The 25381-nt window shown below is 47.1% G+C and overlaps 1 protein-coding gene across 1 annotated transcript in view; it reads left to right on the top strand.

Annotated features, from left to right (window-relative positions):
• The window catches only part of IARS1 (isoleucyl-tRNA synthetase 1), a 110054-nt gene extending 100905 nt beyond the window's left edge, over nucleotides 1–9149 (top strand). Inside the window, exons 24-34 of the mRNA XM_077277296.1 lie at nucleotides 981–1083; nucleotides 1155–1238; nucleotides 1365–1539; nucleotides 1633–1748; nucleotides 2986–3081; nucleotides 4286–4462; nucleotides 4536–4647; nucleotides 4939–5064; nucleotides 5148–5291; nucleotides 5371–5502; nucleotides 8931–9149. Of these exons, the coding sequence (XP_077133411.1) occupies nucleotides 981–1083; nucleotides 1155–1238; nucleotides 1365–1539; nucleotides 1633–1748; nucleotides 2986–3081; nucleotides 4286–4462; nucleotides 4536–4647; nucleotides 4939–5064; nucleotides 5148–5291; nucleotides 5371–5502; nucleotides 8931–9013 (1348 nt within the window). The 3' untranslated portion in view covers nucleotides 9014–9149. The remainder of the gene's footprint in view (nucleotides 1–980; nucleotides 1084–1154; nucleotides 1239–1364; nucleotides 1540–1632; nucleotides 1749–2985; nucleotides 3082–4285; nucleotides 4463–4535; nucleotides 4648–4938; nucleotides 5065–5147; nucleotides 5292–5370; nucleotides 5503–8930) is intronic.
• The last annotated feature ends 16232 nt before the right edge of the window (nucleotides 9150–25381 follow it).

Here is a 25381-nt window from a genome sequence, read left to right as displayed (position 1 = left end):
GGGTCTCCGTATGGTGAGCAGTAAAGTGTCTGCCCTCTTACCATCTATACCCAGCCGCCTGCAGGCACTCAGCTCATCGGCTGTGGACTGGTACCTGTCGGAGGCGGACAAACCTTCTTACGTTACAGTGACTGCTCAGTCTGGTGACCTCCCATGCAGAAGAACATTAATGCTGCCCACTGGTGGATGACCCTCTGCTAGGAAAGCTGCAACTAGCATGTAATGGTCAGCCAATGACTGGCTCCCTCCCGGGGGGGGGGTGACGGCTGGCTCCCTCCCGGGGGGGGGGGGGGGGGTTTACGACTTGCTCCCTTCCGGGGGGGGGGCTGACGATGGGCTCCCTCCGGTGGGGGGGGGACTGGCGATGGGCTGCCTCCGGGGGGGGGGGGCTGACGATGGGCTCCCCTCCGGAGGGGGGGGGGGGTGACAGGCTCCCTCCGGGGGGGGTGATGACGGGCTCCCTTCCGGGGGTGGGGGGACTATGGGCTCCCTCCGGGGGTGGTGGTGACGGGCTCCCTTCTGGGGGGGGAGGTGGCGATGGGTTCCCTCTGGGGGGGGGGGGGGGGGTGACAGGCTCCCTCCACCCAGTGAAAGAAAGGATCAATCTCCAGAAGAGACCAGGAAGATCTATTAACTTGGAAAGTGTAGAAGTCTCCTCGGGAGCTGTTGTTTTTTTTTTTTTCTTTTTCAGAAAAGGCTTAGATGCTTTCTTAGAAGAAACTGACAAAATCTGATGTAAATGTGTAAAGTTGTTTTCTGAATGTTTGCCCAGTTGATGAATAATAGGAGTCAGGAGGGATGTGTTCTGGGCCGGATCTTGCGTTCTGGTTGTCCTTGTGCCCCACCCCGATATCATTTCCCATCGCTTGTTTGAACTTGATGAAATGTTGTCATTTTCCAACCGTCTGACCATGTAACGGACGTCCTGTGCCCCCAATGGACGGTGTGAGGAGCCAATTGTATTCTTGCTTGTGACTCAGGGAGGACTTGATTGATAAGAAGATTGAGAACGCAGTATCTTGGATGCAGTCTGTGATTGAACTGGGCCGGGTGATTCGGGACCGGAGGACTTTGCCTATAAAGGTAGGTCCATCAAACGGCAGTGCAGGCTCGAGAGCTGTGCCGCAGCCGACATCTTGTCTTCTCGCCTTTAGTATCCATTGAAAGAAGTGGTTGTAATCCATCAGGATATGGAGGCCCTTGCAGACATCAAATCACTGGAGAAATACATTCTTGAGGTGAGGCGGAGTATTGACTCCCATCTTCAGTGTTCCTCATCTCTGAATTAGTGGCAGGGATGGGATCTGTCATGGCCTCCTCCATATTCTAGATAGCAGACACTTTTTTCATTTGGTTGGTTGCAGGAGTTGAATGTCAGGAAAGTTACAGTTTCTACTGATAAAACCAAATACGGGATTCGTATGAGGGCAGAGCCTGATCACATGGTGCTTGGGAAACGCTTGAAGGGGGCTTTCAAGTCTATCATGGCTGCCATTAAAGAGCTAAAGAGTGAGCAACTGGAACAGTTTCAGAAAGCAGGTGGGTGCCGGGTGACCGGATGTCCGGGTGGTCAGTCTGGGGTGGTCTTCAGGCAGCAAATGCTTGTAACTAGCACGTGTTGTTTCTGCACAGGCTCCTTGATGGTGGAAGGACACGAGTTGCATGGGGAGGACGTGCGCCTGCTCTACACTTTTGAGCAGAGTACCAGCGGAAGCAGCGCTCAGTTTGAGGCTCATTCTGATGCCCAGGTTTGTCACACTGAGTAGTGATGGGGAGGCTGACGGGTATAACAGACACTACAGCATCGCCTGTGGGCAAATCGAGCAGGGAAAAGCTGAGAAACAAAAAATCCTATATAGAAAAGAAATACCAAAAAAATTTTTAAAATATAATCAATCCAGTAAATATTACACAACAAACATATACCCCAAAGAAATATTTACTGACCACTCAGTAATTAATTTTTAATCAAATTCATTTTTATTTTTAAAGAGGACATTACACAACAAAAATCATTATTTTATTAAAAGGTTTTTTTACCGTTAAAATAACTATAAAAATATATAAACTGTATGTGAGGGGGCTGGGGTACACCAAAACCGACTGGCAAAATAAGCGACAATTAATTACACAAGGTGCAAATGCAATCAAATCAAAGATATATATACATCAAATATTTAGAATACAGTCATTGATCGGCCATTACATGCACATACAATAAGGTATACAGGAGAGATAGAATCAAAATCTGTATAAATAGCACCAATATATGCACCTAATTGATATATAATTGGAAAAATAAAATATATTTATGAAGACTATTAATAAAAGAATAAATATAAGAAATATATAAAAAATATATAAAAAAAGGGGGGAATATTATATTAATATTATATTGGGAATATTTATTTGGGTAATTATCTTTCACTTATTCATTTTTATATATATTCCCCCCCCCCCCTTTCCCCCCTTTTTTTATATATTTTTTATATATTTCTTATATTTATTCTTTTATTAATAGTCTTCATAAATATATTTTATTTTTCCAATTATATATCAATTAGGTGCATATATTGGTGCTATTTATACAGATTTTGATTCTATCTCTCCTGTATACCTTATTGTATGTGCATGTAATGGCCGATCAATGACTGTATTCTAAATATTTGATGTATAGATATCTTTGATTTGATTGCATTTGCACCTTGTGTAATTAATTGTCGCTTATTTTGCCAGTCGGTTTTGGTGTACCCCAGCCCCCTCACATACAGTTTATATATTTTTATAGTTATTTTAACGGTAAAAAAACCTTTTAATAAAACAATGATTTTTGTTGTGTAATGTCCTCTTTAAAAATAAAAATGAATTTGATTAAAAATGAATTACTGAGTTGTCAGTAAATATTTCTTTGGGGTATATAAAAGCTGAGAAACGTCCAGAATATTCCAGTTCGTATGTGTGAGGCTCCATGTGATTATTCCACAGGTCCTGGTTTTACTAGATGTCACTCCGGACCAGGCCATGGTGGATGAAGGTGTCGCCAGAGAAGTTATTAATCGCATACAGAAGTTACGGAAGAAGGTGAGTAACTCCCAGCGGACTGTCAGAATGGAGAAGACCACGGCAATGCTGTATAACGGGGCACAAGCAGGATCCAACCCCTTCAATGACACGTAAGAAAACTGGGCGCTCCGAGTAATATGCAATCAAACAGTAAAGCTTCCCAAACGTTTCAGTTACATTAGACCTTCCTCAGGGGCCTAACGTCCAATTGAAAAGACCTTGGATTGCGTTTTATCCCCTGGGGTCCACAGCGTGTTCGAACTGCGCTTCCTAGGTGACCCAGGTAATAAAACGCAATCTGAGATCTTCTCAATTGGACAGTAGGCCCCTGAGGAATTTAACCGAAACGTTTGGGAACCTTTACTGTTTGATGGCATATTCCATCATTTAATCTCCTCATCTACTGAGTGCCCAGTTATTTAACCTGTTTGTGTAACAGTCCTAGCTCGTGGTCTGAGCCTCGGGTGTCCTCCTGTCCTGGCAGATTATCAGGTGATTGGTGCCACCATTGTGGATGCAGCCTGGCAGGAGAGGATGACTAGCAGGAAGGTGATTGGCCAGATTGAGTTGTGACCAGTAATGGAACCTTTTTTTTTTTTTTTTTTTTTTTTAAATCAGATACATTTTTATTTAACCAAATTCAAGGTACAAAGCAATAAAAAATCACAATAGAAACAACATTAACAATGGTCATTAGTCTCAGAAACTCCCTCCCTCCATTACATACAAGAGCAGCGAATAATGCATGGTATAACCGAAGTTCAGGGTCATCTTCTCTCCACCCAAGGTGTCCACAATGTTTCACAATAGAGTCAGACTGTCTGAGAAATTCCCTCACCGTCGGCGGATCTTCATTTATCCAGTATCTGGCGATTAGTTTCCACGCAATATATAATAATCTAGCTATTGCCACCTTATATTATGTAGCCGGACCTCCTCCACATATCCCAGTATACACACCCCAGGATCCCTCTCAATCCTACAACCATATTCTCCCCCAATGGCATTAAGCACCGCTGTCCAATATGGGGTCAGACTCGGACACTGCCATAACATAAGGAGAATTCCAGCCCCTCCACCCGGCACTGAGGGCACTCAGAAGTTTGTCTCAGACCCGCTCTACACAGCCGTAATGGATCCTTGATGTGCTAGATCACAAGAAGCGAGCGCACCGCCACACTCTTGGGGGTAACGCTCATGTTTTTGCTTTCATAATTCTCAGGGAAACTTGGTTCCCACTGATGAGATAAGCATCTACTACCAGGTGCAGCCGCAGGGAGGCTACCTGAACTCCGTCATCCAGGGACACACCAATTTCATTTTGGCCACTGTTAAGTCTCCTCTTCTTCCATATCCGGTATCCCCCTCATCCAGTGTTATAATAAAGGAGAAGACGCAGGTGAGTGGAGCGCTAACCCTGTCCACAAGTTCCTCCCAATATATGCAGATATTACTAGATACTTCTTGTACAGCTGAAAGGTTCTGATCTGGAGATAACCCTGGTCCGAGGTCCCCCCCATGCCATGACCGGTCCTGCCTGCGCCTACATCAAGCTGAATATAGCCATTAACAGCACGGAACAAGGTAAGACTGGAAGCCCTGATCTGTGTCCTTCCCCGATCACATTCCTGCCGCTATGTCACCGCCAGAGACTGGCGTCTGGCCGCATCCATGGGACTCTTCATCTACAGACACATATTGAGGACATGGCAATGGTCACATTTGAGTTGTTCCTTGGTAAATTGGCCATGATTTTGGCTGTGCCTTAGGGTTTAGTGGGTTGTAGTCCCTGACATTCTGGTAGTGATTCCTCTCCAAGACGATCCATAGCTACATCATCACTTTGTCAGCTTCATTGTATTAACTGGTTTATAGGTGGCTTTCTGCTGCTGGAGAATCCCAAAGGAGCCGCCATTTCCAGCTTGTCTGAACTCAGATCTGCAGTGTCCAGGATATTTCAGCTGGAGATCACACAGCTGTCCGTGTACGATGGAGACAAAGGTAGCCACATCCGGACTCCCCTTCCGCTGGACTCGCCTTCCGCCACCTGCTTTTGTCTGATGCTCTGTTCTCGTCCTCTGTAGAATTAGCGAGTGATGCCAACCTCCTGAGCTTACATGGGAAGATGCTGTGTGTCACCTCCGGACCTGCCCCACTTGTGCCGAGCCTTGGAGCTCCTCTGGACTGCCAGTACGTCAACCTGAGACTGCTGGGCACAGACGCTCAAGGTAGGTTGGGACTTTGATGGCAGCGATGTGGCTGCTGAGGGTGGCAGCACAGGAGGTCACTTCTTTTCTGTCTTACCAGGAACACTTCTTCTGCAAAACCCTGTAGGGAAAAATGTCTTAAACTACCAGAGGCTGAGCCATGAGGTGGCCCGAGTGTTCGGGCTGAGGAGCCGACGCTTCCGCTTGTATCTTGATGCTGCAATGAGTGGCGGTAAGAGAACCGAATCACGAGAGGAATTACAGGGGCATCGCTCTTATCACAACTTACGTCAACGGGGACCTGCTGGGTGTTAGCCGGTCCTGGCCTTCAGAAGGTCGTACTGCCAGGAGGCTGTGGAGGCCATCAAACTGTCCCAGAGTAGCAGATAATCCGCAAAGGAGATGCTGATGTAACAGGGGGAGAGGGAGGAATGGCCGAAACACACGGGCCCCCAGTCATCACTGATGTCTCCATTATTCCAAAGTAATTTGCTCCTTATTAGTATGCAAATTGTCTCTTCAGAGAGGAAGAGGACAGTAGTGCCACCTATTGGAAGTGGCAAACCTAAAAGTCAGTATCGACCCTTTAACGAGCCGTACCACATGAGTTGGGATAAAAGCCAAACCAGAATCCCATTTGCAGACAGTGTTTCAGGCTGTTGCCCCTTGTCAGTGCAAAGTATGAGATCTGGTTTAGCTGTGTGAGACGCATCTAACTGGGAACTAAGGGGAATGTTGTGAAGAGTGACATGCTGAACCTGCGAGGAGGAGTGTAGAGGTGTCTCCTGGCTTATAAGTCTCCTCACACTGGCAGGCTCAGCATGTCACTCTCCACAAGGGTAAATGTTCCCTCTTAGATCCCCTTTTAAGTGTCTTTAGTATTTGCACCTTTATTTTTTGTGTGTACCACTTGTTAAGTTGTCTCTTTTTTCAGTCTTTTTCCCTCTTCGGCTTTGAATAGCCGGAAGTGTTTAGTTAGATTTGTTCAATGTCCCTTTTGCCAAATGTCGCATGTTTTTGCGCTGCTATTCCCCTCCCCCCCCCCCCCCCCCCTTGGAGTAAGGTTTCCTCCGGAGTTTTCAATTTGACGCATTTTTTAAACAAACATGCGACGTTTTAACAGAATTGTGACTATTCACTCTTAAGGTAAAGACAAAAAGACAAGATGTAAGATCATTTCTATTTCATGAACTTCATGCACTAGTTTTAATAATTTGGGGCAAAAATAAACATCAGAAAATTTGTATAGGACAAGAATATGAAAGTGACTAATAAATCACATCCTGTGTGCCCCCGGCAGAGTGGTGCGTCCTGTGTGCCCCCAGCGGTACGGTGCGTCCTGCGTGCCCCTGGCGGAGTTTGTAGTATTTCTTCTGCTGTTTGCCTTGTGCCAACGCTGCTCCATCTTAGAGGTCATTGGTGCGTCTGAGCCGTCTTCTCCCTGCACAACTTGCTGATCTAAGTGTGGAGCCACGGAATCTGCAGATTTCACACTTTTCAAATTCAAATAAGCTTTATTGGCAGGACTAAGTACATGTTGGCATTGCCAAAGCGTATGGTAAAAATAGGGGGGTGGGGTAGGGAGGCACTTTACAATTCTGCCTTGAGGCCTGAAATCTGCAGGCTTCTTCCTGTGTGAATGGGTTTTGGACTTTTTGACCTTATTACTTGTGATTGTTCCTTGGTGTTAGGGTACTGTCACACAGTGCCATTTTGATCGCTACGACGGCACGATCCGTAACGTCGCAGCGATCGTATGATTATCGCTCCAGCGTCGTAGACTGCGGTCACACGTTGCAATCACGGCGCTGGAGCGATGCCGAAGTCCCCGGGTAACCAGGGTAAACATCGGGTTACTAAGCGCAGGGCCGCGCTTAGTAACCCGATGTTTACACTGGTTACCAGCGTAAACGTAAAAAAACAAACAGTACATACTCACATTCCGGTGTCTGTCCCCGGCGTTCTGCTTCTCTGCACTGTGTAAGCACCAGAGCCGGAAAGCAGAGCGGTGACGTCACCGCTGTGCTCGCTTTCTGGCTGGCCGGCGCTCACAGTGCAGAGAAGCTGAGACGCCGGAGGACAGACACCGGAATGTGAGTATGTACTGTTTGTTTTTTTTACGTTTACGCTGGTAACCAGGGTAAACATCGGGTTACTAAGCGCGGCCCTGCGCTTAGTTACCCGATGATTACCCTGGTTACAAGCGAACACATCGCTGGATCGGTGTCACACACAACGATCCAGCGATGTCAGCGGGTGATCAAGCGACGAAAGAAAGTTCCATACGATCTGCTACGACGTACGATTCTCAGCAGGGTCCCTGATCGCTGCTGCGTGTCAGACACTGCGATATCGTAACGATATCGCTAGAACGTCACGAATCGTACCGTCGTAGCGATCAAAATAGCACTGTGTGACAGTACCCTTATTGGATGGACTCGATCAGATAAAAAAAGCTTCCCTTCCTTAAGGATAAAACACTCATTTTGTCAGGTATAAAAAGGAAAACTAGCAACCTTTCCACAAAGACCATGGTGTATTGTAAGACTGGAGACTTGAATCCTGAGGGCTACGGGTCTGACTCCGCACTCTCAGCCCCATTGTCTGACACGGCCTTGCTGCGGAGGTTGGCACACTAGAAGCAACGTAAGTTGTGGCACCCCTGCTCACCATGGGCTTACCCTCACTGTCCCTAGAACCCTTCACAAAATTCACCCATCAACAGCCAATATAGCGTAAAGAATGACGAGGTGACACAAAACATGGGTGACCTAACCAAACTCAGTAGTGATAAAGCAGAACGAGCCCTGCTCACAGCAACCGCATCGCTCCATCTGTGTGTGTGTGTAATCAGTGATGCACAAATTTGCTTAGAATGGGAAAACATCACTAATTCATGATTAAGACTGGGTAATTCGAAACGCGTCGGTCCGGTTGGTGGGTATACCGAGCAAAGGCATTGGTGTGTGATAAAGTATGATGGATTAGAAGAGGTCAGAACATGGCACCCATACTAAATCCATACCTGATAGTCATTGTAAGATGTGTGTTGGGGGACAATACACCCTAATAATTGTTGAAGACAACCCTATTGTGGGCGGATACAAAGAAGGGAGACCCTTAGTATAATTATAGATAAAAATAAGTCGGGTCCTAGACGATGATGGCTTCTTTTGTTAGGATTCTAAACGAGGTATAATGTGATTGAGAATATGACATTATGGCAACAGAAGGTCCCAACATCCTATAAAAAAGGTCCAAGAGTCAACTGTACATTTAAACCCTTTGTCTCCGGACGATCCACTGTTGTTCCTTTGGTACAGGTTTGCTGTTCCAGTCTCCCCTCCTCTCATTCCGTCGTATGATCTGAGAGCTATATCCTGGATTTCCCCCCCCCCCCCATGGATCCTCACCCTCACACGATGGAGGTCCCTTCTATGGCGTGCGATGGTAACATCGCTCGTGTTTTGTCACCCAGATGCTCACCTGTTCCTCTTCAAGGTTCCGGTTTACTTTTTCCCTATAATTAAGTGGGCAATAACTTTAAGCTTCTCCCCTGTGATTGTTCCCTGGTGTTATTGAATGGGATGTTGGGGAGGAGCTGCTATCCGCTCACTGGTTGTAGAGCTGATAATGAATGATGTGTTCTTCTCTGCACAGAGCTGCCCCAGGCCACCCGGATGCCCGACCTCCACGCCAAGACGCTGTATGTTCATCTGCTCCCAACAACAGCCGAATGTTAGCTGCTGCAGCCATGGAAGGAAGTCTCCACTCACATCCCGTGGTTCTCGCCTCCATTTATTGACTGCATGGCTGCTTCTTTGTATTTTGATAAAATCAGAAACTTCAAAGAAATAAAATACTTTTTGTGTTTCTTGATTTTGTGCGGTGTTAGGGTATGTGTCCACGTCCGCGTCAAACACGCAGCGTCCAGATGTTACAGCATAGTGGAGGGGATTTCATGAAATCCCGTCTCCACTATGCGGTAAAACATGCAGGCAGCAGACCCGCGTAAACGGACATGTGGCGCGTCTTTTCAGAACGCAGCATGTCTGTTTACAGTGCAGCGACTCTCCGCCGCCGCGCCGTAAATTTCCCATAGATAATCATTAGATGCAGTAAAACCTTAGATGTGCCATTTCTGGGGCGGGTGGGGGCTGGTATTTGTAGCCAGGGGGGCAATATCCATGGCCCCTCTCTAGGCTATGAATATAAGCCTGCAGCTGTCTGCGTAGCCTTTCTGGCTATTATAGGGAGACAGACGGCTGCGGGCTGATATTCATAGCCTGGGAAGCTCCATAGGTATTAACCCCTTCCGAGGCTACAAATATCAGTCCCCCAGTCACTGGCTTTCCCTCTCTGGCACAGAAAATTGTGCTAGAGCCCACGCCATTTTTTTTTCCAATTTTTTTTTTTTTTTAAATTAAACAAACATATTGCATTTAACTAGGCCGGAGTAAATACCCGACACTGCCGCGGGCACTCAGGAATGAAGTCTTCAGCTGCATAGAAAAGCATGCAGCCGCACACTCCGGTCCCGAGTGCCCACGGCAGTGCCGGGTATTAAAGCGAGAGACTTGTGTGAGTTTCTCGCGAGTGTGACCCCGGCCTAACGCAGATTTCATGGGTGTATGTGTCTTTATTTAAGGCCGGGATCACACGTGCGAGAAACTCGGATGAGTCTTGCATCTTAATTACCCGGCACTGCTGCTGGCACTCGGGAGCGGAGCATGCAGCTGCATAGAAATACATGCAACAGCACGCTCCGCTCCCGAGTGTCGGCGGCAGTGCCAGGTATTAAGATGCGAGACTCGTCCGAGTTTCTCGCATGTGTGATCTATCTATGGATGGATCGAGCTGTGTGTGTAAACATTATTCTTCAATGGAGTATGTAAATGAAGAGGTTAGACAAGAAATGACATCACAATTCTTTTTTTTTTTTTTGTATATATTTAGCTTACAAAAACACACACAAATCCGCATTAAAAAACGCATGTAAAAACGCAGATGACCTGCCAGTGACCTCAGGTGCAGATTTGGTGCAGATTTTACCTGCGTCAAATCCTGATTCAATCCTGAACGTGGACACATACCCTTATAGTCCTAATCAACTCGCTTGAAAAAGTGACGTAGAGTATAGCATGGCTGAACAAACAATATCTGATCTTCACAGTTTTGAGAAGAAGTCCAGTGAAATAATGTTTCCTCTCCCTGCACCCCCCGATTATCTGTCATAGGTGGGTCATGAAGCAGAGCAAATGGTCAGCGGCCGGTCGCAGATGGATTAGCCAAGGCACAAAGGGGGCAGGCGGATTGGGCTGGGCACAGATGCATTAGCGTGAGTTCAAGGGGGGACTGGGCAGGGCACATTAGCGTGGGCACAAGGATTGGGTGGGGCACAGAATTGCAGTTGCATTAGGCTACTTTCACACTGGCGTTAACTGCAATCCGTCACAATGCGTCGTTTTGCAGAAAAAACGCATCCTGCAAAAGTGCTTGCAGGATGCGTTTTTTTCTCCATTGACTAACATTAGCGACGGATTGCCACACGTCGCAACCGTCGCGTGACGGTTGCGCCATGTTGTGGCGGACCGTCGGCCACAAAAAAGTTGCATGTAACGTTTTTTGCTGTCGTGTCCGCCATTTCCAACCACGCATGCGCGGCCGGAACTCCGCCCCCACCTCCCCGCACCTCACAATGGGGCAGCCGATGCGCTGGAAAAATGCATCCGCTGCCCCCGTTGTGCGGCGGAGACAACGCTACCGTCGGTAACCTCGGCCCGACGCACTGCGACGGGCCGAGCCCTACGCTAGTGTGAAAGAAGCCTTAGACTTGCCATAATGAGAAGCAGGCTAGCCATGGACACAGGTGGATTTGGTGGGACACGGGGATTGTGCTGTGCACTGAGGTGCACACACTGTCAGCAGCAGGTTGCAGACTTATAATGTGAGCACAAGGGGATTGGGATGGGCACAGACTGTCCGCAGTGAGTCACAGACAGCGTGGGTTTACAGGGGGTTGGACTGGGCACGGAGGGCCACAGAATATCAGCAGTGGGCACACGGGGTTTGGGAGGGGCACAGATTGTCTGCAGCGGGTCATACATTCGTATGGGCACCAGGGTGGATTGGGTGGCTGTTCGTCTACAGCCTCCCCCAGATACAGTATCCTCCCCTAAATGAAGAAGCCGGTCTTCCTACACCGCTTCACCGGATTGGTTTGCCTGCCTCCAGTCCAACAAAGGTCTTGTCTCTGTGGCCTTGTCTATAGCTTTAGAAACAATGCTCTGAACACAGGGTACGAGGCAGCAACCAAGTACACCAATGGCCACCACAACTATCACCAAAGTACACGCTATGTTATAAAGAACAGATTCCCATTTACAAAAAGTGTTTTCTAGCCACTTACTGAAGGAGTTGCTAACACCGGAGTTTTCAGCTAATTTGTTGGATAGGGCATAGATTCCTCTCAGGGCTTTACTTTTTCCCCCAATCCAGACCAGTGTTGTTGGGAATAAAAGAACAACATGATGCCCCAGCCATCTTACAGACCATTCCCCTCAGCCAGGATTTAATCAAGGGCGAGTCTATTCTGAAAAGGCATGGTTGAGGTGGCACCCAACTGTTCAGCTATTCTCCAGAAGGCATCCCTACTAAAATTATATCTACTACAACCAACAAAGATTTGTTAATTTATCTAGTCCACATTTTTATTCCCTGTAACAATGGGGAATAGCTTTTCTAATCCCATTGCTACTTGATCTCTGGCTTTGAACTTGTCTGATACTCCTCTTCGGACTCCCAATAGTGTCAATATACACGTAAGGGTTGAAATAAGTAGGAATACCGGTGTCATGCTTGTGTCTCTGGCTTTTCATTGCATATTCGTGGACCTTGTCTGTAATTGGAGTCACAATCTGGAAGGGCAACAGGAATTTAATGAAAGCACATGTACCCTCCCATCCAAGTGGCAGTATTGGATAAAAATTGCCATAAGCATGGAAAACATGTTCATTACCTTAAAGAGCGGTACCACGTGACCGCTGAGCACAGGAACAAGGAAGAGCTTCCGGCGCCGGGACAGAGATGCAGGGACGAGCGAGTAGGATGTGGGTGTGGGAACCATGCGGGACTGTGGAGTCATGCATACCAAGACAAAACGGAGCCACACATAGCAGGATAGGACAGGGATGTGGGGGACAATGCATACCTAGCTTATACTCGAGTCAATAAGCATACCCAGTTTTCCGTGGCAAAATTAGGTGCATTGGCTTATACTCGAGTATATACGGTAAGCCCAATCCATTAACAAGCTTATATCGGGTCAGAAATCAACCCCAGGTAGCGTATAAGCACTAGCCTAACTCACTGACGCTGGAGATCTGGTTTCAATATAAAAGAACAAAAATTAATTGATGGTTTAATTGCCAAAAGTCGCACTAGATAATACAAATATATACAGACATTGTATCCAGAAGTACAGATAAAGGTAGGGGACAGGTATGGGATTGCAGTTAGCTGTATGTGTCACGTTACAGGTCCTTATAGCATGTGGTAAACACTTAATTATGGTGTGTCAATGGAACATGTTCTTCCAAGTTGTGGAACATAGAACGTAGCATCTATAAGCCAAATGGTGCCGATTAGAGGGAGAAGGGTCCTGCCTTCGGACACGGTATCCACCGCTTGTCTCTCTTGAGACAAGCGGTGGATACCGTGTCCGAAGGCAGGACCCTTCTCCCTCTAATCGGCACCATTTGGCTTATAGATGCTACGTTCTATGTTCCACAACTTGGAAGAACATGTTCCATTGACACACCATAATTAAGTGTTTACCACCTTCCTCATTAGTGCTATAGAGGATTCCTCTTCTGTTGACTGATGAAAGTCCAGAAAGGACTGAAACGTTTCGAGTGCTACAAATAAATTTGTGTTCAAGTTTACTTGAGTTGAGTGCTAGACTTCCTTTTGTTGATACTTATGGTTTGGGAACCTAGTCTAAGCACCATAGAGTGACTGTGCACACGGTGTTTTCTTATACTTATAGCATGTGGGCCCCAGGGAAGCGCTCGAGTCCACAGGTACTTTCTTATTTTCTGGTCCATTTCCACACCTGATGTGACGCAGCTTCCGTAGCAGAACAATGACACTGGCTAAAGGTGTGTAGCTAGCTTTTTACCCGTAGCTTGCGCCCTCCCATATTTCCCACCGCCCCTTTGGGTTGGATTGAAATCTCCCTTGACCTAGCTGAAATCCCAATATCTAGGATGGGTCATAACTTCCTAGTGGGAGGTCCAAACGGCACAACTGACGTTTCAACAAGTTCGTTGGGGCTGTACCGATATGGAGAGTCCAAACTTGGGTCGGCTAAGTGGTTCTGGAGAGCCAGGCTCGATAGCTCGGTATCTGTGACAGCTAGCGAATGATGAGACACGGGGGGGTGTGTGTGTGTAGGGCTCGCAGGGATCGGGTGGTATGTAGGACTTAAGAAAAAAAAACAGGCAGAGATGCATTGCTTACCTGTCTAACTGGGCCTCAATACAATTGCACTACCAGGGTGCAGCAGACCCAAGTAAAATGGCAACTGCACAGGTGCAATATTACCAAATGAGACAGCCAGCGTTCAATCAAGGATTGGCCGTGTGGCACACGAGTGTAAAAAAATATACTCTGTATGTGGCAATGTTCACACAAGGAATGCAGAGCCTCTGGTTCTCAGCCTATTAATGATGCCCTATGGTGGACTGTACAGTGCTGACTATAATGCATCCTGTGTGAACAGAGGCCACAGTTTACAGAACCATTTGGGCCCAACTGCACCCTGAAAAAAATATATAACGTGCAAAAAAACAATATATGTAAGGTATTGGTTGATATTCTGGCCATAATATGTAAGCTGGCAACCCACGACAAGGGTCCTTACTTTTGCCAGTCCTACTCTAACATGAAAACCACAAAAAGGAAAAAATCCCCCAATAATCAAGAAAAAAAACAGGCAAAGATGCTTACCTAAATCAACAAATAAAGTCCAAAGATTGCCATACAAACCACGCAACCAGACTTAACCACAATGTTAAATGTATAGAAAATTAGTTTATTAATAATTACAAAAATAAATCAAAATGATTTTAAACAAAGAAAAAACCTCCAAATGTTTGATGGAGCGGAGAAATCCACATAACATAAATAGACACAGCAGATAGAAGGATAGAGTTGGTAAAATTGGTAATACTGCTGCCCATACAAAGACTATGGCCTCACATAGAATTTAATCATAGTGCATAAGGCTCAATAGGTATCTATAGTGGAGCTTAATGAATTAACCACTACTATAAAGCATATATTATAACGCCCACTACCTTTGTGCAATCATGCTGATACCAATTTGTAATAAGTTATATAAAATGCAAAGGGCAAACGTAAACCAAATAATTTACTCACATGCGGTCTGATGTCTGTGTCTCCGTTCCTGTACCCCGACGCGCGTTTCGTAACACTTACCTGTCTAACTTGGCCTCAATACAATTGCACTGACGGTGCAGCAGACCCAAGTAAAATGGCAACTGCACAGGTGCAATAATGTTTTTTTTTTTCTTGAGAATTGGAGGATTTTTTCCTCTTTTTGTGTTTTTCATATATTGGACTTAACCCTGAGATGCACAGTACTCTCATAATTCATTTCTAGGTGTCGGTGCCCAAGTATCTATGCTTTCCCTTGATAGCTGATTGATGTTGGCCGCCTTGCACAAAGTTGTTTTCTTTTGAGAATTTGTGTACTTATCACAAGGGTGGGGGCCACTACCCTGCTGTGAAGGGAGATCTCTGGATAATCGAGTCTCACTCGTCCCTCACAATTCCTAATTTGCATCTGTGTTCTCTAAGGCTACTTTCACACTGACGGACGTTGTGCTAAATTTAGCACAACGTGGGCAGCGGATGCAGTTTTACAACGTATCCGCTGCCCAGTGTGATGAGTGGGGAGGAGGGGGCGGAGTTCCGGCCGCGCATGTGCGGTCGGAAATGGACACGTCGCACAAAAAACGTTACAGTGAACTTTTTTTGTGCGTCTCGTCCGCCAAAACACGACGCATCCGTCGCACGACGGATGCGACGTGTGCCCATCCGTTGCTTATACAAGTCTATGGGCAAAAAACGCATCATGCAAGCACATTTGCAGGATCCGTTTTTCGCCCATAACGACGGATTGCGATGGAGCACAGAAGACGGAAGTGTGAAAGTAGCCTAAGAAAGCAAACGCAACAACTACTGATCCCTTACGGTGCCATCGAAGGAATAAAAGAATCTACTCTATCCATAAACAGAGATGGTGAGGGAACACTCAGCCAATTTAAATGAATTTACTTCTAGTCCAGATGAATTACATCCTAGGGGACTGAAAGAGTTAGACTAGGTTCACATTTGCATTCAGGAGGGCTGCGGATGGCTGCGTACTTCCTCCCTGAAGCTCCGCCTACTTCTGCATGCATCCTGCATTTCCCTGCATACCTATCTTTAATATTGGGTACGTAGGGACATGCGTTGTATGCGGATGTGTCCGCATGCGGCGATTTGATGTGTGCGGCGACCGCACGAAAACACAAAATTTTGCGTTTCCGTGCGGTTGCCACACACGTCAAATCGCCACATGCGGACGCATCCGCATACAACCCATGTCCCTGCGTACCCAATGTTAAAGATAGGAATGCAGGATGCATACAGAAGTAGGCGGAGCTTCAGAAAGGAAGAAGTTTTCAGCCATCTGCAGCCCTCCTGAACGCAAATGTGGACCTGGCCAAAGCAGAGTAAATTACTGCCACAAGCCAGAATCTTTGAAAAATCCTGGAGAACAGGAGAAGTCCCAGAAGATTGGAAAAGGGCAAATGTCCGCATCTTCAAAAAAAGGAAAGATCTGTGAATAAAAAATTCTTAAGCAGCATGCATGTAAGTACATGGATAAGAATACAGTAACTAACCAGAGAAAGCATGGATTTGTAGCAAACAAGTCATGCCAGACTAATCACTGACTGGGTGGATCAGGGAAATGCGGTATAGTATATCTCGACTTCAGCAAAGCATTTGATAAAGTATCACATACTATACTTATTGAAAAAATGACTAAGTATGGGCTTGACAAGGCTATGGTTAGGTGCATTGACTCAGTGATCGCACTCAAAGAGTGGTAATAATTGGATGCACATCCAATTGGAAGAGGGTTTCAAGTGGGGTACCACAAAGTTCTGTCCTGGTCCCAGTGTTGTTCAACATTTTTATAATTGATCTAGATAAGGGAACTTAAGGTAAACTAATCAAATTTGCAGACGATGCAAAGCTAGGGGTGTGAAAAAGGCTTTGGTATACTAATAGATCACAGACTGCACCTGAGTCAACAGTGTGATGCAGTAGCAAAAAAATGCAAACACCATTCTAGGCAATGTTAAGAGAAGCACAGAGTCTAGATCACGTTACGAAATTATACCCCTCTACTCCTCCTTGGTCAGGCCTCGTCTGGAATACTGTGTCCAGTTCTGGCCACCGCATTTAAAAAAAAAAGATATTGAAAAACTGGAGCAAGTTCAGAGAAGAGCAACCAGGATGGTGACTGCAAAGTATGTCCTACAAGGAACAGTTAAAGGATCTGGGAATGTTTAGCTGCAAAAAAGTAGGCCAAAAGGAGAAACAATGAAAGCAAAATCCTCAGGTGCATGCTAGATGCAGGGTGGTGGCACTGAATAGTGACCCACCTATTCCAAAAAATTCATATGGAAATACGAAAATAAGGAATAATCAGGTGAATAGGGTAAAACATACAAATATTATTAGAATAAGATTTAAAGATTAGAGAAACAGTGTAAAGTTACGCGATACAAGAATGTACAGAAACATCGGGGTCAGCACTCACAAATACAATGGTAATTTCACATTATCTATGCATCCAGTAATAAGATATATAAGGTGCTGATGTGTCAGACAGTAAATCCTGGTAAGAACCATTCCAGAGAAGTTACAGCATGAAGGGAGGTAAACTAAATAGTCAATACAAGTCACATCTAAGATTGGTGCTTACCAGAGTTGAGGAGGGGGACCCAGGGCCGGTGGCAATACCCAAATATACATTTCGTGTGTTAGAACTAGGGTTGAGCGACTTTCATTTTTTTAAGATCGAGTAGGGTTTTGGGAAACCCGATTTTGTCCAGAGTCGAGTCGAGTGCAGTCGGCCGATTATCGCTAAAAATCGGGGATCGACCGAAACACGAAACCCAATGCAAGTCAATGGGGAAGCATAGTCGGCAGTGAGTGGAGGCCAGGAAAACACCTACAGTGCCCATTTTAATGCCAAAAACATCCATTCTTGTTTCTGAAGCTTGCCAATCTTAATTAACTGTATAATAATAGTTGGGCATAGGGAATTGGGGGAAAGTTGTGGGGGGAGTAGGGCTGGCTCAAGTTTTTCGTGGGCCCAGGAAATGCGGACTACGTCACGGCGGTGTTGCAGGGAAAGGTAAGTATTTAAAAGTTGCAAGTGCTGTGATCCTGAGCAAGCAGGGGGGGGGCCCACTCGTTCGCATTGCCACTGGCACAGGGCCCCTCAAAGTACGGCGGTGTGTTTGCATGGCGGGGGCGCCTCCCACCAGCAGCGACACTTTTGCGTACTCTGAGGGGCCCTGTGCCAGTGACGTCGCCAACGAGTATGCCCCCCCACCTGATGAAGGAACCTGCACTTTCATCTGCACCTTCCTCTTTGTCCCTGTGTAAGGTGGTATAACATGCGGGAAGGGGAACCTTACTTTCAGCAGGGACAGATTCTGGCTGTGTAGAGTACAAGGGGAATGTAGTGGTCTAGGTCAATGTACCAGCAGACTCATTTAGCAGTGGCTGGGCAATGGGCAGGATGAGGAGGAAACAGATATAGGGCCAAAGAATAAAGTAGGCTACATGCAGTTCAAAATTGGTAACAGGACTAAACAGGCGGCATTGCTTTGTTCAGTGGAGTAGCAAACCCAAGAGCAGCAGACACTGTTTCAAGGGCCTAACCACACTAGTAGGCCAAATGCAGTTTAATATCTGATAGTATAGGGCGAAAGCCAGAATGTGGAAGCTCAGCTTTGTTCAGTTGAGGACAACACCAGGGAGGGGCAGACACCTTTAGTAGGCCGGAAAAGCCTATTGCATTTTTTAAAATGGTAATTTGGAGCAGAAGGTTGAAGCTCAGCTTTATTTAGTTGAGGGCAACACCAGGGAGGGGCAGAAGCCGTTAGTAGGCCCTAACCACCATTTTTTTTTAAAAACCACTTAATGAGAGCCGGAAGGTTGAAGCTCAGCTTTATTTAGTTGAGGACAACACCAGGGAGGGGCAGAAGCCGTTAGTAGGCCCTAACCACCATTTTTTTTTTTAAAACCACATAATGAGAGCCGGAAGGTTGAAGCTCAGCTTTATTTAGTTGAGGACAACACCAGGGAGGGGCAGAAGCCGTTAGTAGGCCCTAACCACCATTTTTTTTTAAAAACCACTTAATGAGAGCCGGAAGGTTGAAGCTCAGCTTTATTTAGTTGAGGACAACACCAGGGAGGGGCAGAAGCCGTTAGTAGGCCCTAACCACCATTTTTTTTTTTAAAACCACATAATGAGAGCCGGAAGGTTGAAGCTCAGCTTTATTTAGTTGAGGACAACACCAGGGAGGGGCAGAAGCCGTTAGTAGGCCCTAACCAAAGTTGAAGGCCAAATGCAGTTTAATTTCTGATACTATAGGCCGAAAGCCAGAAGGTGGAAGTTCCGATTTAGACAGTGGAGGACAATTTGAATTAGGGACTGCAGACAGACTTAGTAGGCTGTCCCCTGTGGACCATGCATCCACCACATTAACCCATTGCGCCGTAATGGACACGTAATCTTCCGTGGCCATGCCTACAGGTCCATGCGTCTGTTGTCAGGTGCACCTTTGTACTCACAGATTGCCAGAGTGCATGGACAATGCGGTCTTCTACATGCTGGTGGAGGGTTGGGATGGCTTTTCTCGCAAAAGAAGTGTCGACTGGTTAGCTTGTAGCGTGGTACAGCGTAGTCCATCATGGCCTTATTAATAGTAAATAAAATATATAACTAGGCTCTATGAACTTTTAAATAGGTTCCAGGGGTACACGGGCAGCATTGGTGTGGTCAGTGGAGGAGTATTGCAAGTAGGGGCTGCAGACAGGCTATCAAAGGCCTAAAATAACAAACAGTAGGCAGTCATGGCAGTTTTACATCGGTTACATGGATACACAGGCAGGCACTCCAGGCAGCATTGTGCTCAGTGGAGGAGTATTGCAAGTAGGGGCCGCAGACAGGCTATCAAAGGCCTAAAATAACAAACAGTAGGCAGTCATGGCAGTTTTACATCGGTTACATGGATACACAGGCAGGCACTCCAGGCAGCATTGTGCTCAGTGGAGGAGTATTGCAAGTAGGGGCCGCAGACAGGCTATCAAAGGCCTAAAATAACAAACAGTAGGCAGTCATGGCAGTTTTACATCGGTTACATGGATACACAGGCAGCTAGGTGGTGAGTGGAGGAGTATTTAAAGTAAGGACCGCAGACAGGCTATCAAAGGCCTAACATAACAAACAATAGGCTCATGGCAGTTTTACAGCGGTTACATGGATACACGGGCAGGCAGCTTGGTGGTGGTGAGTGGAGGAGTATTTAAAGTAGGGACCGCAGACAGGCTATCAAAGGCCTAACATAACAAACAATAGGCTCATGGCAGTTTTACAGCGGTTACATGGATACACGGGCAGGCAGCTTGGTGGTGAGTGGAGGAGTATTTAAAGTATGGACCGCAGACAGGCTTCGAAGGCCTAACACAATAAAATGGGCTGGCTGTAGGCACTTTAAAATTGGTTCCAGGGGTACACGGGCAGCAGTGGTCTGGTCAGTGGAGGCCTAGTGGAAGTATGGACCGCAGACAGGCTTCGAAGGCCTAACACAATAAAATGGGCTGGCTGTAGGCACTTTAAAATTGGTTCCAGGGGTACACGGGCAGCAGTGGTCTGGTCAGTGGAGGCCTAGTGGAAGTATGGACCGCAGACAGGCTTCGAAGGCCTAACACAATAAAATGGGCTGGCTGTAGGCACTTTAAAATTGGTTCCAGGGGTACACGGGCAGCAGTGGTCTGGTCAGTGGAGGACTAGTGGAAGGAGGGAGCGCAGAAAGGCTTCAAAGGCCTAAAATAACAAACAATAGGCTCATGGCAGTTTTACAGCGGTTACATGGATACACGGGCAGGCAGCTTGGTGGTGGTGAGTGGAGGAGTATTTAAAGTAGGGACCGCAGACAGGCTATCAAAGGCCTAACATAAAAAAACAATAGGCTCATGGCAGTTTCACAGCGGTTACATGGATACACGGGCAGGCAGCTTGGTGGTGGTGAGTGGAGGAGTATTTAAAGTAGGGACCGCAGACAGGCTATCAAAGGCCTAACATAACAAACAATAGGCTCATGGCAGTTTTACAGCGGTTACATGGATACACGGGCAGGCAGCTTGGTGGTGAGTGGAGGAGTATTTAAAGTATGGACCGCAGACAGGCTTCGAAGGCCTAACACAATAAAATGGGCTGGCTGTAGGCACTTTAAAATTGGTTCCAGGGGTACACGGGCAGCAGTGGTCTGGTCAGTGGAGGACTAGTGGAAGTATGGACCGCAGACAGGCTTCGAAGGCCTAACACAATAAAATGGGCTGGCTGTAGGCACTTTAAAATTGGTTCCAGGGGTACACGGGCAGCAGTGGTCTGGTCAGTGGAGGACTAGTGGAAGGAGGGAGCGCAGAAAGGCTTCAAAGGCCTAAAATAACAAACAATAGGCTCATGGCAGTTTTACAGCGGTTACATGGATACACGGGCAGGCAGCTTGGTGGTCAGTGGAGGAGTAGGGACCGCAGACAGGCTATCAAAGGCCTAAAATAACAAACAATAGGCTCATGGCAGTTTTACAGCGGTTACATGGATACACGGGCAGGCAGCTTGGTGCTGAGTGGAGGAGTAGTGCAAGGAGTGTCTGTCCCAGTACTCCCAAAATATAAATAGATGTTAATGTCTCGCAAAACAACCAAAACAAAAAAAAAGATGGCATACTTAGGTACAGGGGTGGGCTCATCTGCTGTGTTTCTGACATAGTAATTTGGCAGTAACTATTTAATGGTGCCAATATAGGACACAGACACAGACTACTTTAAGTTGCATCATAGATGTCTACAAATTTGTATTGTCAGTGCCAGACATTGAATGATGTCAGCGAATAGACTAAAGATTGGTGGAGCTGTGCGACATAATTTTGCACGTAGTAGAGCCCAGTTTGAGCTGGGGTAGGGGGGAACTCTCTTGAGGCCGGCGGGACCGCCCCAGGGCCACTCATGTTACAACGGTGTGTCTGACGTTGGGTGCGCACCACCACCGCCAGAGACACTACATTGTACTATGAGGGACCCAGTAGCAATGCCGTCAACCAAAAGCGAGCACACCCACCTCTTCAGACAAACAGCAGTCTCACGGGTGCTTGCGCCAAGTCGCGATACCACGGCCCCGTGTGGGGAGTTTGGCCATTTAGGGAGGTGTAAACATGTCGTATGCTGTACAATCTGCAGCAGCAAATTAGACATTAGAAAAGTAATTCACAGGCAAGAGCTTTTCATAGGAAAGCTAGGTGTCGGCCGGGCAAGGTGGGGCAAAAGATTTTGAAATCCAGTTGTGGTTCATTTTAATGAATGTTAGATCGTCAACATTTTGGGTAGCCAGACGAGTCCTTTTTTCGGTTAATATTGACCCTGCAGCACTGAATACTCTTTCTGATAGGACACTTGCTGCCGGGCAAGCAAGCTCCTGCAATGCATATTCTGCCAATTCTGGCCAGGTGTCTAATTTGGAGGCCCAGTAATCAAATGGGAATGACGGTTGAGGGAGAACATCGATAAGGGATGAAAAATAGTTAGTAACCATACTGGACAAATGTTGTCTCCTGTCACTTTCAATTGATGCAGCAGTACCTGTCCTGTCTGCGGTCATAGCAAAATCACTCCACAACCTGGTCAGAAAACCCCTCTGTCCAACGCCACTTCTGATGTGTGCACCCCTAACACTCCTAGTCTGCTGCCCCCTGGAGCTCGTGTGAGAACGATCACGTGCGCTGTGTGCTGGGAATGCCTGAAGCAAACGGTCAACAAGAGTTGATTGTTTGGTTGCTAATATTAGTTCCAAGTTCTCATGTGGCATAATATTTTGCAATTTGCCTTTATAGCGTGGATCAAGGAGGCAGGCCAACCAGTAATCGTCATCGTTCATCATTTTCGTAATGCGTGTGTCCCTTTTTAGGATACGTAAGGCATAATCCGCCATGTGGGCCAAAGTTCCAGTTGTCAAATCTCCGGTTGTGATTGGTTGAGGGGCAGTTGCAGGCAAATCTACGTCACTTGTGTCCCTCAAAAAACCAGAACCCGGCCGTGACACGCAACCAATTTCCTGTGCCCCCGTGAAAGTTTCCGCATTAAAAATATACTCATCCCCATCATCCTCCTCGTCCTCCACCTCCTCTTCGCCCGCTACCTCGTCCTGTACACTGCCCTGACCAGACAATGGCTGACTGTCATCAAGGCTTCCCTCTTCCTCTGGTGCAGACGCCTGCTCCTTTATGTGCGTCAAACTTTGCATCAGCAGACGCATTAGGGGGATGCTCATGCTTATTACGGCGTTGTCTGCACTAACCAGCCGTGTGCATTCCTCAAAACACTGAAGGACTTGACACATGTCTTGTATCTTCGACCACTGCACACCTGACAACTCCATGTCTGCCATCCTACTGCCTGCCCGTGTATCCTCCCACAAATAAATAACAGCACGCCTCTGTTCGCACAGTCTCTGAAGCATGTGCAGTGTTGAGTTCCACCTTGTTGCAACGTCTATGATTAGGCGATGCTGGGGAAGGTTCAAAGACCGCTGATAGGTTTGCATACGGCTGGCGTGTACAGGCGAACGTCGGATATGTGAGCAAAGTGCACGCACTTTGAGGAGCAGGTCGGAGAACCCAGGATAAGTTTTCAATAAGCACTGCACCACCAGGTTTAAGGTGTGAGCCAGGCAAGGAATGTGTTTCAGTTGGGAAAGGGAGATGGCAGCCATGAAATTCCTTCCGTTATCACTCACTACCTTGCCTGCCTCAAGATCTACTGTGCCCAGCCACGACTGCGTTTCTTGTTGCAAGAACTCGGACAGAACTTCCGCGGTGTGTCTGTTGTCGCCCAAACACTTCATAGCCAATACAGCCTGCTGACGCTTGGCAGTAGCTGGCCCATAATGGGACAACTGGTGTGCAACAGTGTCATCTGCCGATGGAGTGGTTGGCCGACTGCGTTCTGTGGAAGAGCTGTAGCTTCTGCAGGAGGACGAGGAGGAGGAGGAGGGGGTGCGAACGCCTACAGCCAACTGTTTCCTAGACCGTGGGCTAGGCACAACTGTCCCTAAATTGATGTCGCCTGTGGACCCTGCATCCACCACATTCACCCAGTGTGCCGTGATGGACACATAACGTCCCTGGCCATGCCTACTGGTCCATGCATCTGTAGTCAGGTGCACCTTTGTACTCACAGATTGCCTGAGTGCATGGACGATGCGCTGTTTAACATGCTGGTGCAGGGCTGGGATGGCTTTTCTGGAAAAAAAGTGTCGACTAGGTAGCTCGTATCGTGGTTCAGCGTACTCCATCAGGGCTTTGAAAGCTTCGCTTTCAACTAACCGGTAGGGCATCATCTCTAACGAGATTAGTCTAGCTATGTGGGCGTTAAAACCCTGTGTACGCGGATGCGAGGATAAGTACTTCCTTTTTCTAACCAGAGTCTCATGTAGGGTGAGCTGGACTGGAGAGCTGTAGATCGTGGAACTTTCGGGTGTGCCGGTGGACATGGCAGACTGAGAGACGGTTGGAGACGGTATTGTTTCCGCCGGTGCCCTACATGCAATATTTCCTCCTACAAAACTGGTGATTCCCTGACCCTGACTGCTTTTGGCTGGCAAAGAAACCTGCACAGATACTGCCGGTGGTGCGGAAAATGGTGGCCTTACAGTGACGGAAGGGATGTTGCGTTGCTGACTAGCTTCATTGGCCGAGGGTGCTACAACCTTGAGGGACGTTTGGTAGTTAGTCCAGGCTTGAGAATGCATGGTGGTTAAGTGTCTATGCATGCAACTAGTATTTAGACTTTTCAGATTCTGACCTCTGCTTAAGCTAGTTGAACATTTTTGACAGATGACTTTGCGCTGATCAGTTGGATGTTGTTTAAAAAAATGCCAGACTGCACTCTTCCTAGACTCGGATCCCTTTTCAGGGATTGCAGACTGAGCTTTAACCGGATGGCAACGCTGTGCTCCAACAGGTTTTGGCTTTGACACGCGTTTTGGGCCAGATACGGGCCCGGCAGATGGAACCTGTTGCGATGTTGATGCCTGCTGCGGCCCCTCCTCCACCTCCGCTTCTGAACTACTGCCGCCTGCACCCTGTTCCCCCAATGGCTGCCAATCGGGGTCAATAACTGGGTCATCTATTACCTCCTCTTCGAGCTCGTGTGCAACTTCGTCTGTGTCACTGTGTCGGTCGGTGGTATAGCGTTCGTGGCGGGGCAACATAGTCTCATCAGGGTCTGATTGTGGATCTGTACCCTGAGAGGGCAATGTGGTGGTCTGAGTCAAAGGAGCAGCATAGTACTCTGGCTGTGGCTGTGCATCAGTGCACTCCATGTCAGAATATACTTGTAATGGGCATGGCCTGTTAAATGTTTCACTTTCTAAGCCAGGGACGGTATGTGTAAAGAGCTCCATGGAGTGACCCGTTGTGTCGCCTGCTGCATCCTTCTCTCTTGTTGTAGTTTTTGCTGAGGAGGACAAGGAAGCGACTTGTCCCTGACCGTGAACATCCACAAGCGACGCGCTGCTTTTACATTTACCAGTTTCGGAAGAGGAGGCAAAAGAGCTAGAGGCTGAGTCTGCAATGTAAGCCAAAACTTGCTGTTGCTGCTCCGCCTTTAAAAGCGGTTTTCCTACTCCCAGAAAAGAGAGCGTTCGAGGCCTTGTGTAGCCTGACGACGAAACTGGC

This window comes from Ranitomeya variabilis, chromosome 8, assembly GCF_051348905.1.
Source record: "Ranitomeya variabilis isolate aRanVar5 chromosome 8, aRanVar5.hap1, whole genome shotgun sequence".
Lineage (NCBI taxonomy): Eukaryota > Metazoa > Chordata > Amphibia > Anura > Dendrobatidae > Ranitomeya > Ranitomeya variabilis.
Note: the sequence above shows the minus strand (reverse complement) of the source record. Positions and strands in the feature narration are given on the sequence as shown.